At 42.2% G+C, this 14,920-nt stretch overlaps 2 protein-coding genes across 3 annotated transcripts; one reads left to right on the forward strand and one right to left on the reverse strand.

Annotated features, from left to right (window-relative positions):
• Positions 1 to 1,420: 1,420 nt before the first annotated feature.
• On the reverse strand, positions 1,421 to 4,837 carry bbln (bublin coiled coil protein). The gene is made up of 2 exons (XM_007900247.2): positions 4,454 to 4,837; positions 1,421 to 3,100 (listed from the first exon to the last, which is right to left on the reverse strand). The coding sequence occupies exons 1-2, from the start codon at positions 4,518 to 4,520 to the stop codon at positions 2,913 to 2,915; spliced, it is 255 nt and encodes an 84-aa protein (XP_007898438.1). The 5' UTR covers positions 4,521 to 4,837; the 3' UTR covers positions 1,421 to 2,912.
• An 862-nt stretch (positions 4,838 to 5,699) lies between these two features.
• Positions 5,700 to 14,384, forward strand: ptgesl (prostaglandin E synthase 2-like). 2 transcript variants are annotated; one of them, XM_042337127.1, is made up of 7 exons: positions 5,700 to 5,972; positions 8,101 to 8,295; positions 8,866 to 8,921; positions 9,705 to 9,857; positions 10,165 to 10,365; positions 10,990 to 11,107; positions 11,679 to 14,384. In XM_042337127.1, exons 1-7 carry the CDS (start codon positions 5,700 to 5,702, stop codon positions 11,808 to 11,810), a joined length of 1,128 nt encoding a protein of 375 aa, XP_042193061.1. In that variant the 3' UTR covers positions 11,811 to 14,384.
• Positions 14,385 to 14,920: the final 536 nt, after the last annotated feature.

Consider the following 14,920-nt stretch of genomic DNA (forward strand, 5'->3'; position numbering starts at 1 on the left):
CGTGGATATGTCTCGATTTGTGAATCGTTCTTCAACAACAAGATTCCATTTATAAAGCGCCTTTCACGTCAGGAGGACGTCCCAAGGCGCTGCACAGTTGGGTCATGACCCGAGCAGGGGGGAAATGGTCAGGGTGAGGGGAGGGGAGGGAGCGAGGAGGGGGGAAATGGTCAGGGTGAGGGGAGGGATGGGAGGGAGCGAGAAGGGGGAAGAGAGTCGACTGTAATGTGCCTTCTTCAGCTTGTGATCCAGCTTTTAACAGGTATTGCACCACGTGGACTTCCTCTGGTTATGATCAGGCTATTCTAATTCAAAGAAAACGGGGATTGTTGGAGCAACCAAAGTCTACCACGTCCAATATCTCATACCATCTAGGTAGCTTTATGTTTCTTGTTTGCTCATCACCCCTCCCACAGCTTTCTGGATTGAAGTGAAACCCAACGCACATTGTTTAAGCTGAAATGTAAAGTACTGCAATAAATGCATCGTCAGCAGTTAACTCTTCATTCCTTACCAACGGTCTAGAAAATGCAAAATTGTAATTGTAGGAAAGGAATCTTTGAAGTGAAGGAGCAAATGTTTGGTGTATAAACGATAATGGAACGTAAAAGATTGCTTTTTTTTTAGATGAAAGTCCTTTTCATGTTGGATACTTTTTTTAAAAGTCAAACATTTGGTTTAATGTGTGTGAGTACTGTAATCTTTCCTTGAGAACTAAATAAAATCCTGTCCTCAGTGCTGTTTGAAAACAAAGATGTTTATTTCAGTTGCTGTGATTGAATATTCTTTATATTGTTTGGAAGTTTATTTCATATTTTAAAAACTGTTTCAGCCAACATGCTGCGAGGAAATTAACAAGAATATCACTGCGAGAAGTCGCCTTTTATTTAAGATTTGGTCAGGTGGCTTTGACAGGACAAATTCCAAAGACAGAAGACTCTAATTTGAATCACTATCTTATTGAATGTTTCCTCTTTGACTGGACATTCAACTTGCTGGGCTCTGCTGCTTTTTTGATCAGTTACCCCAGTTCTGTGTGTGTTTTGGAGGGGAAGATAAAATGGCAGGAAGTTCCACTTACTCGCTTTATTCGAGGTGACGTTTGAGTAGGATGTTAATTTCTTCACGTGATCTGTGCACCGTTCGCAGCAACGTGGAAGCAGGTCATTTGCAATAATTTCACATGAAAATAGTTTTTTTAGATTTTACAGAGCAGTATATTTCTGTGTCCAGGTTGCCGTCTCACTGAAGGCACTAACTCTGGGCTACATTTCCACAGCTGCCCTGCAGCGCCTCACACCGGGAGAAAGTCCCTTCTGTTTTTGAATGTCACCGGATCTTTCACATCCATCTAACAGGTTACCAGGACCTCAGTTTTAACAGCTCATCCTAAGAACATTGCCCTTCTGATCTTTGCAGCTCTTACTACAGGATTGAAGGGAGCACAGGGCATGGTCATTGAGCCTGGCATCTTCTGGGCTTTTATTCATGCTTTACTGAGGGTACATACTTCTTAAAACAACCTGTTTGATCAGATTTCTATTGAGCATTGGTACAGCGTATATACAAAGAGGAAACTCGTTCAGTTCCACACATCATCTCTCGCATACTTTCACAATTTAAATGAATGTGTTTATTGATAGTAACTGTTGGCATTTAACAATAAGCTTTTTAAACCCCTTTTTAAACATGACGTTTTCTTTAATAGTTGCTGGCAGTTCATATAAAAGGATAACATTGAAATAAATCCTCTATGGAATGCTGAAAAATGCATTTTAATAACACTAGCATTTGATATCACTTTGTTGATGCGCCTCAAAGCGCTTCACAGAATATACTGTAGTGACTTGTGTTTTATGGGCGAAAATCTTTAAAATACTTAAAACTTAATATTAAAGTTTCTGTATTTCATTTGGATTTCAGACAGTGCAGAGCACACCTTTACAAATACAATGATGGAATGAAACATTTATATTTACCCAACAAATCCCAGAATATATTTACATTCAACACGAGATACAAGTGGAAATCTCGGCCTTTCCAAGATTTTAGTCTTCAAGCATCCAAGTTACTGTAATGTGCCTTCACATCTATGTAGTTATTGTACCAGTGTCTCAAAGTGCTTCTCAGGATTTTAGCAGTGTCGTGATTGTGCATGTGTTGTCATATATGAGCATAATGTGCAATTGACACAGTTATAACAGTAGGAACAGGTTAGTTTTTCATTGTGAATGTAGAAGTCTTCACTAATGATTCCACTAAACAGTCAAAGGACATTATTGAATACATTAGTACTCCCCTCAATCCTTTCATTGCATTTAGTCCTCAATATCATTTCTAGTAACATCTCACTTTTAATAAGATCACTTAAAACCTTTTCTATCAACAATAAAGGCTTCGATCCACAGTGGGCCATTGATCCAACCAACCAACTTCTTGAAAGAAGTTTGCTTGAGATAGGCAGTTTCTGACACGCCTTGAACATAAAGTGAGAGTCACTTAAATTACACATAAGTAAGTTAAAGTTCTTAAACAGAGCAAAAAGGAAACGCAATACTACCTGAATATTAACAATAGTTTGTAGAACATTTCTTGCTTATACATATTGACAGGGACTTGGGATTTTCTGACATTCACTCGCAGATGAAACTGATCAGGTGGGAAACTGGACTTTGTGTCTTCTATTCCAAGTAGACGTCCTCTAACATGGCCTACAAGTCCAGAGCCTGATTTTAATGGAAGAGATCACATAAAGAAGCAGACACATCAGGCAAAATTGGGGAGGAATATGAAAGTCGAAACAGTATTCAGCACTTTGGGTTGTAGAAGAGAGTTTCTACCACTAGCAAATAAGGGATTTTTCTTCTCTAGAAGGACACAAAATACCAGAGCAGAATGTAGAAATGTCACAGTCAAGAGTTCTTGTACTTAGCATCCGACTGCTGGGCTGCTCCAACAATCTGCTGCCTGAATTCTACCCGCGTTTGGCGATTTGACTCCAGAAGTTCTCTGAGCTTTGCATTGAGGACATCATTCTTCTCCTCCAGGTTGTCGAGACAAGAGTTAATCTGGTCAAGCATCTGGTCGAGGGCTGCATATTCTATGGTAGGTTCAAAAATATCACATTTGACGTAAGATAATGTAATAATCCTTAAATTCCATTTAGAGGCTTAACATCAAAATGTCTCCCAAGTCCTTCACAAAGGTTTCTGTAAAATGCAGTGATTGATTTGTAGGCAATTGATACTTCATTCTTTTCTCAAATCTCCCACAAATTGAGATTCAAATCAGTATAAAACATGTTTTTTGGATAATTGTAATACTTTGCTTTTAAAACCTTTGTCAATCGTCAGAATGTCTCAAAGCAATTCACAGTATTTTTACTGTAAAGTGCAGGGAATGGATTTTTAGGCGATCGCGGCAGCAAATATCGCACACAGTAATGTCCCACAAAGCCGGAGCCGGTCGGACCTTTCCTGTGATTGATTTCAATGAAGCAGCCAAGGAAAAGCAGGTCCATGGTATCTCAGACAAACAACAAAGGTTAAATTAAAATAAGTTGATTTTTTTTTTCTAAATGAAAATGGAACTACTAACAATGGAATTTGGGAAAAAGTTCAGGGAGTGGAGGCAAAATGACCGGATGTCAAATAGGGGCAAGGTCGTGGAGGTAAAGTTGTTGGAATGTGGAATGTCCTGTCAGATAGATTGATATGTGGAGTCCTGTGGCTCAGTGGTTAGAGCACTGCCTCGCAAGTGAGAGAACTGGGTTCAGTTCCCGGCAGGGCAAAACCTTGAGCAAGTTTCCTTACTCCACACGCCTGATAATAATCCCTCAAGAAGAAACAATCATAAAAATCGGTCACTTCAATCCACGACTGTTTGTGGGACGCTGCTGTGAGCAATTAGCTGCCGCGTTCGCCCACAAATTATAATAATAATAATAATAATCCTCGCATTTGATATAGCGCTTTTCACGTCGGGAGGACATCCCAAAGCGCTTCACAGAACACTGTAAAGTGAATTGACTGTATATTTGTGGGCGAACGCGGCAGCCAATTGCGCACAGCAATGTCCCACAAACAGTCGTAGATTGAAAATGACCAATTTTTTTTTATTATTGTTTTTTGGTTTTTTTGGAGGGATTATTATTATCTTGTTGATACTCGTCAACAAGGTGATGTCTCACCACTGTAATTGTAATTATGTAATTGACAGTCAATTCACTTTACAGTGTGTTCTGTGAAGCGCTTTGAGACGCCTCGAAGATGTGAAAAGCCCTATATCAAAATGCGAGGATTATTATATATTATAAGATCTGAGACGAGTTTATCTCGTGACTACAAATTACGTAGTCACTGCACTTTAACCTGTGAAGTGCTTTTGAGACGTCCTCCCGACATGAAAAGCGCTACACCGAAGGTTGTTATAAACTGTATTCATTTTTTTTTACCCTCTAAGTTTCCGTCCTCTTCTTCACTCTCCACGTTAACTCTGGGGTCCCCGTTAGGTCCGGACATTGTGTCAAACTTGAGATGTGGCCGAGACGCAAGGAACGTGCTCCCAGATCGGTCGGTCGGTCTGACTGAAGGGCGCTATGTAAATGCAAGTTGTTGTTGTTCCCCCGATTGATTGATTGATTGGTTGATTGGTTGATTGATTGGTCAAGTCAGTCAGTCTGTATGACCCAGGCTCAGTCTCGGCTGATCCAGGGCTTTCACACTTGAGATTGTCCAGAAAACGCCTGCACAAAACACGCACTCACACACAAAGACTTTGAGCCGATGTACGTTAACATGACATTAACACGTGAAACACGAACAAATTGTGAAGCATTTTGATCCGATTGAAATCTACATTTTTTTGGGTGGGGGTGTGGGGCGTTGTCAGGCAGGCGCAGAGAAAGAGAGGACCCGCTCCGTCACCAACCCACGCAAGGGGGTGGAGTAGGTTTAAAAGCTATAATCCTAGACCTCTAGTGGGTATCTGCTGTATAAACCTCACAGCAGCTAAACTGGAAGTAAATCAGCATCGTTGGTTTTACTGCGATTTCTACTTTATTTCTAACAACTGTTAAACGTTCTTGAATCATTGCATTACCAAAAAACTGAAATTTTATCGTCAGAACGTCAGCTGTTTCACCACTAATTATTACTATTATTACTGTAGCATTATGCATTGCAGAGCGAGAGACCCGAGTTCGATCCCAGGCAGGTCAGGGCGAAACCTCGGGCAAGTTTCCTTACTCCACCCGCACAGAGCCTGATAATAACCCCTCCAAATCCAAAACCAGTAATAAAAATTGGTCATTTTCAATCCACGACTGTTTGTGGGACATCGCTGTGCGCAATCGGCCGCCGCGTTCGCCCACAAACATACAGTCAATTCACTTTACAGCGCGTTGCGTGAAGCGCTTTGGCACGTCCTCCCGACCTGAAAAGCGCCATATCAAATGCAAGGATTATTATTATTATTATTATTATTATTGCATTGCATTGCATGCACAGATGAAGTTGCCCTGAAAGTGTGCAGCTGCAATTCAATTGCAGGCAGGAGATGTCAGTGTGGCTCAGCTTTAAGAGCTCAAGCTCAGAGGAACTGTGGGAAGGGTTTCCCCTTTTTTTTCTCTCTCTCTCTCAGAGCTTTCTTTTTTTTGTGTGTGTGTGTGGGGGACACACACACATCAGAGTGAGGTGCAGATGGCAGCCTCCTGGGTGAGAGCCTGCGCCAGAGCAGCCCGCACAGGGCTAACAGCCTGGGCTCTGCAGCCTGTGGGCAGCCACTCCACCCAGGGCAGGGGTCTGCTGGCTGGGGGGCTGAGGGTGGGGAGGGGTGGTGGTGGTGGGGGGGGTGGGGGTCGTGCCCTGAGCTGTGCCTTTGTGCTGGGGGGCACCCTGGGTCTGTGGCAGACCGTCAGGCTGTACCTGCAGCAGCAGCAGCACCAGGCGGAGCAGCAGCAGCTCCTCACACAGGTAACTCACTCACTCACTCTCACTCACTCACTCACTCACTCACTCACTCCACCTGGTTTTCTGGTTGCAAAGCACCAGTTTTTTTTGTGCATTCATTCGCTGGGGCTCTGTTACCGACCGCTTTCTGCACTAACTTTCTGCATTGATTCTTTTCTTTCCCTTTCCCTCCCACCCCTCCCCCCCTCCCCCTCCCCTCCTCCTTTGCTCAGTCGCCCCTGTAAATGGATTCAGTCCTTTGCAGCTGATTTATTTTTTGTGAATGCATTTTTTTTTTCCCCCCCACCCCACCTTCACTGCATTGCAAGTGTGTTGGCTGGACCTGTGTGTGTGTGTCTGTGCATTTTTTTAAAAAAAGCAACGATTACCAGTGTGTGTTTTGCCTTTGTACTTCTTTGTGTGGCCTCTAATCCTAACGTAGCTGAAGCTCAGGACCTTACCTACATTTATTGTGTGAAATGTTTGTACAACCCCCACCCCCACCCCACCACCCCACCCCCCACCAAAAAAAAAGTTATTAACATTATTAAACTTGCGACCTTGCTTCAAGTAAAAAGATTGCACAACTGCTGTGTGTGTGTGTATCTGTGTGTGTGTCTCTGTGTGTGTGTGTGTGTCTCTGTGTGTGTGTGTATCTGTGTGTGTCTGTGTGTGTGTATCTGTGTGTGTCTCTGTGTGTGTGTGTCTCTGTGTGTGTGTATCTCTGTGTGTGTGTGTGTCTCTGTGTGTGTGTATCTCTGTGTGTGTGTCTCTGTGTGTGTGTGTCTCTGTGTGTGTGTATCTCTGTGTGTGTGTCTCTCTGTGTGTGTGTGTCTCTGTGTGTGTGTATCTCTGTGTGTGTGTGTGTGTGTATCTGTGTGTGTGTGTGTGTCTCTGTGTGTGTGTGTGTGTGTGTGTCTCTGTGTGTGTGCATCCGTGAGTGTGTGCACGTACTTTTCGTTGGGGGTATATAATGAAGATCGAGGTTACAGGGCCAGTAAATCTGTGGTGGTTTAAAAGCCAAGTCAGGCTTTGCGGGGGCCATGTGGTCCTTGGGTTTAAATTTCAATCCGAGCATTCCTTGTGCAGCTCTGGCCCTGAATTCTGCACTTGTGGAATTTCTGCACAGAATGCAAATGGAGCGAAGGTCAGTCATCCCAGATCACACACACACACAGAGAGAGAGAGAGAGATCCCTCTTCCCAAATTGCCTTCCGAGACCTTCGGGACTGCTCTGCAAGCCTGGTTTTGCAGATATCTTATCTACCCGTTACCCTTTCGAGTTGCACAGCAATTTTCGCACGAGACGTTTCTTCTGTGACTTTTACCGAATAATCTCTTGAGATAAGAGTTGTTTCTATCACCCCGAGAGATCATTCTTGCATGGAGTAAGTTTAACCGGCGAGCTCTAACCCGCCCGATGTATTAATGGGATAGAAAGTCAAATAAATGTGGTTCTGGTGATCCAGGCTGGCACGTTTGGGCCCTCGCTACGGTGTTAAAAAGTAGTTTTTCATCACTGAAAGAAAGGATAAAACCAATAGAAAGAAGAGGACAAATTGAAATCAGAATTGGGCATTTTTCTGTTGATTGTTTTCAGGTGATAAGATGCCACTAACTGGAACCAGTCCTCTGTCTTTATAAACTGTTAAGATCTTAATCACAGTTTTATATAGCTAGGTTTCATTGTGTCCTGTTGTGTATTTACATGGATAGCCCCCTTCCTTGCCTCCTTCAGAATCCTCCTCTTTGACCGTGCCTTCGGTGACCCTCTTTTGCCCCGCTCTCCACCCTCCCCAATCCCGACCCCCAGCTCTGGTCCGAAACACTGATTGTCCAGCGCCTTGAGACATCCTCCCGATGTGAAAGGCGCTATAAGAATGTAATTTTGTTGTTGCTGATTAAATCATTGCTGGGGCACAGGGTTTCAGTCTTGCCAGTTGGTATTTAAATTGCATACATCGTCCATCATGTAGGATAACATCTCTGACTGCTTGACAGTGGTGGGGCTGAACGGTGAGTGGTGGTGTGGGGGAGAGAGGCTATTTACTGTTTTGGTGCCTCAACCCAGCACAGTAACTGGATAGTGGAAGATCACCTTCCCTGCAAGTGTTCAAGCCAAGGTTTCATGTACGTGTGTCTTTTGTCTCAGAATTCCAGTGATGACCTATCTCTCACGCTGTACCAGTACAAGACCTGTCCTTTCTGCAGCAAAGTCCGGGCTTTCCTCGACTTCCATGGCTTGCCCTACAAGGTTGTGGAGGTCAACCCGGTCATGCGGACTGAAATAAAATTTTCCAGTTATCGGAAGGTTCCAATTTTAATGGCTGAGCCTGGGGATAAAATGGTGAGTTGGTAAAGTGAAGGTGGTGAGTTGTCAAGTGCTCCGGGATGCTACCCCGCGTGAAAGGCGCTATATAAACACAAGTTGTGGTTGTAAAGAACTGCATCAAAAGCCTCCAAAGTCTGAAATTGCTCTTTAAAACTCTAAACCTCTGCTGTCATAACTTATTCTGGGTTTACTTTATCAATCCCATTTAGACTCTTGTATCTCTCTCTACAAGGTCCTCTCTGAGAGATCTCCTTTCAAGGATTAGATAAGACCTTTAAGAGTTTACTTAATCTATTCCTGTAACTCATGCTAACAAAAGGGATCATTGCCCTCTTGCTTGTCTCTGGAGCTCTAGGCAGCTCATTGAGATAAAAGCTAGCTGAACCCAAGCTAGTCATTTACAGAATTTGGCTTTATTGTTTGCGTTTAAATATTATAAATGTTTAAGACTTTCTTTTAATATATAAAATCTCATAATATACAAAATCTTCTGGAAGAACAAGCATGTGAAGCACATTTGGAATAAACTGTATATGAAACACAAATTTTAAAAAAAATATATATATAAATCTATTTATCTTTCAGCAAATCAATGATTCTTCGGTTATCATTAGTGCTATGAAGACTTATTTAATAACCAGGTAAGTTCAATGAGTAATTGAGCAATTTTGTTTTCATTGTTTCTGAAATGTTCTGTTTCGTGAGGGTGAGATTCATATCTTCCACCCTAAACCCATGGCTTGGGTCACAGTAACTTGGTCAATTATCTCCTTTGCGCTTTCGGACGTCCTCCCGATGTGAAAGGCGCTCTATAAATGTAATTTTGCTGTTGTTGCATACAAAATACGTGGTCACTACATATTTACAGTATAGCCCGTGAAGCGTTGTGAGGCATCCTTTCTCTGACACAAAAGGTGCTATATAATTTTATTACAATTGCATGAAAACTGCAGGGGTTGATTTGCCTTCTGTTCTCTTGCTTCTCCTACTTAGAGGGGAAATACCTGTCTTATATTTATTTCCCCCTCCCCTTCCTGAGATATTAACACCCTAGTTTGTGGGGGATTGCAGCCACGAGCCTATGTCATGCTGTCCTGTCGCTTCACAATGTATTGGGACTTCAATACTCCTCACTGCCCCCATGCTATGCATAATATCCTCCCAAAAGAGCAGAGAGTTCACTTGCGCTCAATCCTAATGTGACCTCCTGATTTCTCTGCTTTGAGTCTTTCTGCCAATAGAATAGTGGGGATCATAAGATTTACTGTTGAATCCCTTACGTGACTTTTTGCAATCCACCCACAGCACAAGCCACCACGTTGCCTTTTGAAGGACTGATAATTTGGAGTGAAATTTGCAGAATTGGCACTTTGTTTTAGTGTCGCTTACCATTTTACTTATCGTTTCGTTCTTTTTTCTGTAAGGCACAAAGACTTAAAGCGGGTGGTCTCGTTCTACCCAGAGATGAAGTCGAAGGATGAGAATGGAAAGGAGATAACTGAGTACAACAACAAGTACTGGGTAATGCTGGAGGATCAGGATGTCCTTCAGTATTACCCCAACAAGGAGGCCAGGAAGTAAGTCGGCTTTGTCCACGGGGCCCATTTATACCATCCCTATCTCACAAATAAATTGATTATATAACAACAACTTGCATTTATAGGGTGCTGTCCACATAGAGGAGGGTCTCGGAGTGCTTCCGACGGGGGAGTGGAGAGAGAGTTTGCCATAGGCATGTTCAAAGATTCTAAATTTTACAACAACTTGCACTGAAGTAGACTTTCACATTGGATGAACCTTTCAAAGTCCTTCCTGGAGATTATAGGAATGTTTCAAGGCAAACAAAATAACGATCAGTGTTTTTTTGGCCCTCTTGCTTTTCAGAGAAGAAATGAAATGGCGCATGTGGGCGGATGACTGGCTGGTTCATCTCATTTCTCCCAACGTGTACCGCACGCCAAGTGAAGCACTGGCCTCTTTTGACTACATAGTACAAGAGGGAAAGTTTGGAAAAGTTGAAGGATTTTTTGCTAAATATTTTGGTGCAGCAGCCATGTACTTTGTGAGCAAGAGACTTAAATCGAGGTAAGTTGTTCTTAATTCTTTTAAGACTGGATGGTGAGCAACAGCACTTTGGTGGGAGGGCGGGGGGAACTAGAAGAGGTGATTTTTTCCCCTGTTAGATGCTGGAGTAAAATGTTCCAAATGAGTCATCCTGAATACATTCCAATTCCTAGTTACAAGGCAATATTGGCAATTAATTGATAGCAGCTCCATTCCATCATGGAATTGGCAATTGCAGTATTACACTAGCAGAGAAAGCTGCTTAACAAGCTCACCATGCTGCTTTAGCCAAAGTAATATGAGGAATAACTGCGAGAGGGAAACCGGTTATGAATGTAGTGGAGAAACGTGTGCGTGTAGGCGAATGTAAGGAAAAGGTTTGCCTAATCCCAATCGACTCCTTATTTTCTTCAGGACTGCAATAAGCGCATCTTGCCCGAAGCAGGTCCGGTTATAAGTTGCATCGTGGTGTATTTGTTTGCAGTAAGCTGAAACAGCAATGTGTACCCTCTTTCCCATCCTGATTTGTTCCTGACGTTGTGAATCTGAAGTGTTTGAAACAGTCAACCCAGATTCTGCTCATCCTGTCAGGTCACTGGTGGAGTTAGTGATGCATGGTGTAAACTTTATGCTTGTTGGTTTCAGACATAACCTTCAGGACAATGTCCGAGAGGACCTGTACAAAGCGGCCAATAAATGGGTAGCTGCAGTGGGCAGTCACAGGAAGTTCATGGGAGGAAGCACGCCAAATCTGGCTGACCTGGTAAGAAATTCTAACCCTGTCCACTAAAAGTTGTTTCCTCGTTCATTACCTGCCCTAAAACTTGCATCATAGACTTGCTGCTGTGAGTTCACTCATTGAGATACTATGCTGTCCATAAAATCTCAAAAAATCTTATGAGATTTATCAGCTCTCATATCAGTGCAAACCATATTGGATTTAGGTTTGGACAGAACCCCTGACCTTTCCTCTCCTTTTTCTTTTTCATAGAATCTTACAGCACAGAAAGCGGCCCATTGTGCCCATGCCGGCTCTTTGAAATAGCTATCCAATTCGTCCCACTCCTCACCTCTTTCCCTGTAGCTTTGCATTTTTTCTTTACAAGTAAAGAAGTTACAGATAAAGAAATATTTTGCCCACAAAATATACAGTCAAATCACTTTACAGTATATTCTGTGAAGCGCTTTGAGACCGCTCGACGATGTGACAAGGCGCTACATCAAATGCAAGGGATTATTATAAGTAACTATCCAATTCCCTTTTGGAAGTTGTTATTGAATCTGCTTCCACCACCCTTTCAGGCAGTGCATTCTAGTGTTGTGTTTTATTGCAGGCTGTCTATGGGGTGCTCCGGGTGATGGAAGGTCTGGAAGCTTTCAATGATCTGATGATAAACACCAAAATCAAGCCATGGTATAAGCAAATGGAGGAAATTATTCAGGAGAAACAGAAAGCTGAACATTGAATCACTGCAGGATAATGTCATCTTCTTGTACTGTTGCACAGTGCAAGATACTGATGTTTTAGAGTATGAAAATGAAATCACTTCATTGGAACGAGGAATAATCTTTTGAGTAGAAGGTGTGATTGTCACTGCGAGCATGATTACAATAAACAACAAACAATAAACGGTCCTTATACGCCTCGGAACTGTTAGGTATGAAATTCATCAGGTAAACAGCATAATGTTGAAACGGCTTTCTGTCACCATTCAAAATGCACAATTTTTTCGCGGGGGAGGGGAATTGCATAAAATTTCTACTGTAGAATGAATTGGAGAAATCTCTTTGCCAGTGGGGTCCATATTGCAGGATTGGCAAAATCATCAGTGAATAATAAACCCAGATGTGCCATCAGCCGACCCTTTGGAACTCGCCTCAGACATCCCGGGATCTCAGTTCTGACTTCCCTGGAGTCGTGGCTGAGCTGAATGCTGAAGTATCAACATCAGGGTTTGATATTCACAAATCCTTTTGCAAATCCTGCAGTTTCTAGAAATATATTGGAATGCATACAAATATGTTATAATGGTTGAGTGGTTTGCATCCCTCTTGTCACTTTCCAGGGGTTATAACATGTGCAACAGGTATGAGGCACCGGTTCTATCTCGTATTGCAATAAAAATCTGCAATGCTGCCCAGTTCCTATCCAACATTCATACCTGTTGAGCCATGAAAATCATACCACTGACTTTCATTCTCTTCCTTGGAAGAGATCACTAATGGAAAGCAATGCTGACTGCACAGCCAGTCATTTAAGAAAAAAACTGGTTCCCTTCTATTTCTGCAAAAGAAATGTGTGAATGTAACATTTTTTAAAAGTGACCAGATATCATATCAACTTGTAATCGATCTTTTAATCGACTCTTGAAGACCTGGATACTGTTTGTATGTGGGACACTTTGACCATCTATCTTACTCAAAAGATGTTACAATAATGTGCTGCGCCTGCTCTTAACATTGCTATTTTTCTGTCACTGTCATTGCATCAAAGCCATGTTTTTTTTTCCACTTTTAAGGCAATTTTACTAAAGCTTCCAACAATCTAAGACTCGTAACAGCCCAAATTGCTATGTAATGTTTACATGTAAGTTGAAGTTTACAGTAACTCTGTTACAGACCAGTAGCTTTGTGCAGTGTTCCACCGGGTTGGAAGGTCGTGGAATTCACAGTGCAATGTATCACTGGCAATTGGACTTGAAGGCCAGCTCAAAACTAGGAGGCACTTGGCCATAGATAGCATTTATAGTTAATAATAATGTCCTTTGTATTTTCCCAAGCCTGTGCATTTTCAGATTCTTGATTTCAGGTGATTTGCTGGTTACTTTTCTTGTCTAAAATGCACAGGTTATTAGATACTTTTTTACGCGGGAGAATCTGGATTTGGGAAAAATAAAACATTTCGGTTTTGAATAGGTTAAGAAATGGTTTTGCTTTTGGTTACCAACCCATTGGGTAAATAACTACAGCTGTCCGATGTATTGTTTAGCTCAGAGTGGTGTAGCCCCAGACGGCCCCAGCTTTAATGATTGTTCTGTGTGGAGTTAACTGTTATCGCTGGGGCAATCGGGATGTGAGAAACTTGGGGCATGAATTTGCATTCTGCCAATTTGTGAATCTCCAATGTTTATGACCACAAGCAGCTTTGTCCTGACCTAGTGAATAATTCATGGAATGGCTTGTACTTATTTAGTACCTAACTCATGTGGTAACTACTTGCAATATATGTTCCTGTCTTTATGACAGACCTTCATGTCAAAGATTGTCCTTATGTTCTCTCTCACTGGAAAACGTGCTAGTGCTAACAGGAGAGAGTGCCTGAGTGTGAAATTTAAATGTGAAAGATCACTTTTAACTAAATTTTCAACTCTCCGTGTTTTGCAGCAGGACAAATGGGAGGTATTGTCAGGCCAACTATAATCTAGACTTGAGAGTTGCATGATGTCACCTATCCCTCAGTTATGTTACAAATCTCCCACCACCCAATTATTCTCTACAAAATGCATTTATTTACTTTTTTTTAATGTGTAGGATCCAATCATAATGTTATCCAAGTTCACATGCAGTCAAAGTGACCCCCTAATGAAATGAGCACATGAGACTTGTGCAACTGTTGAATTATTTGTATGTATTTGGGCAAGATGAAATGAGACTTGTAGCCATTTTTTGAAAGTTATTGATGCATTTTGTGTTGTTGGACCTTTTGAAAATGCAAGAAAATGCTGTACATGCATTGTATCTTCCATTTTGCTTACTTTTAGGCAAACTTCAAAAGTAAATATTTTTGCCTGTCCTATGCATCCACACTACAGCGTAAAATCAGTACAATAGAATCAAAGAAGGTTTGGCGATTTTTTTCCCCCCTTTAAATACCCCTTGGAAATGGTGTCGAAAATGGATCTCCAAAGCAGCAAACTTGGGAGAAACTTAATGGACAAAGGAGATCAAGAGATACTTGAATGTCGCACATTTAGTGGTTAGAATATTAGTTGATTACTAGACAAACATTGATTAGTTTTAATAAAGCATTATGAATATTACTACTCGTTAATTGTTGCATTTTGCTTAACATGACTGGAATTTCTGTTTCCCAGCGCTCAAATATCCAGACCCATATAGCAGGAGAACCGAGGCAAAGTTAACGGGACAATTTTCCCCGTCTCCTCCTCTCTTAAAAGCTACGGATTATTTTTTTTGTGTGCGTGGATCATCTTGGACTGTGGTTAGCAGATAATTGCCATCTGGTAGACGACAATCTGGCCAATGAATTCCCCCAAATAGAATTGGGACACTCAGTCCGTGGCTGTGTGTGGGACATTTCTGGCAGCTACGCAAGTCAGTCCACCAACCGCTGTGATCCTGTGAAGAGCTGCGAGCGGTCGCGACCGCGTGATAAAAGCCGCTGTACCAAATGCAAGGACTATTATTAGTCGTAGTATTATTATTACGGTGCAGAATGTACCCTTATTATCCAGCCCGGCTCTCGAAAGCGATTCGGCAGCGGGCGACGTCGGCCAACGTGTGGAAAATCACTCCCATCCCGGGCTGCCGCCTTCCGCCCACAGTCACTACGCTT

This window comes from Callorhinchus milii, unplaced genomic scaffold, assembly GCF_018977255.1.
Source record: "Callorhinchus milii isolate IMCB2004 unplaced genomic scaffold, IMCB_Cmil_1.0 Scaffold8, whole genome shotgun sequence".
Lineage (NCBI taxonomy): Eukaryota > Metazoa > Chordata > Chondrichthyes > Chimaeriformes > Callorhinchidae > Callorhinchus > Callorhinchus milii.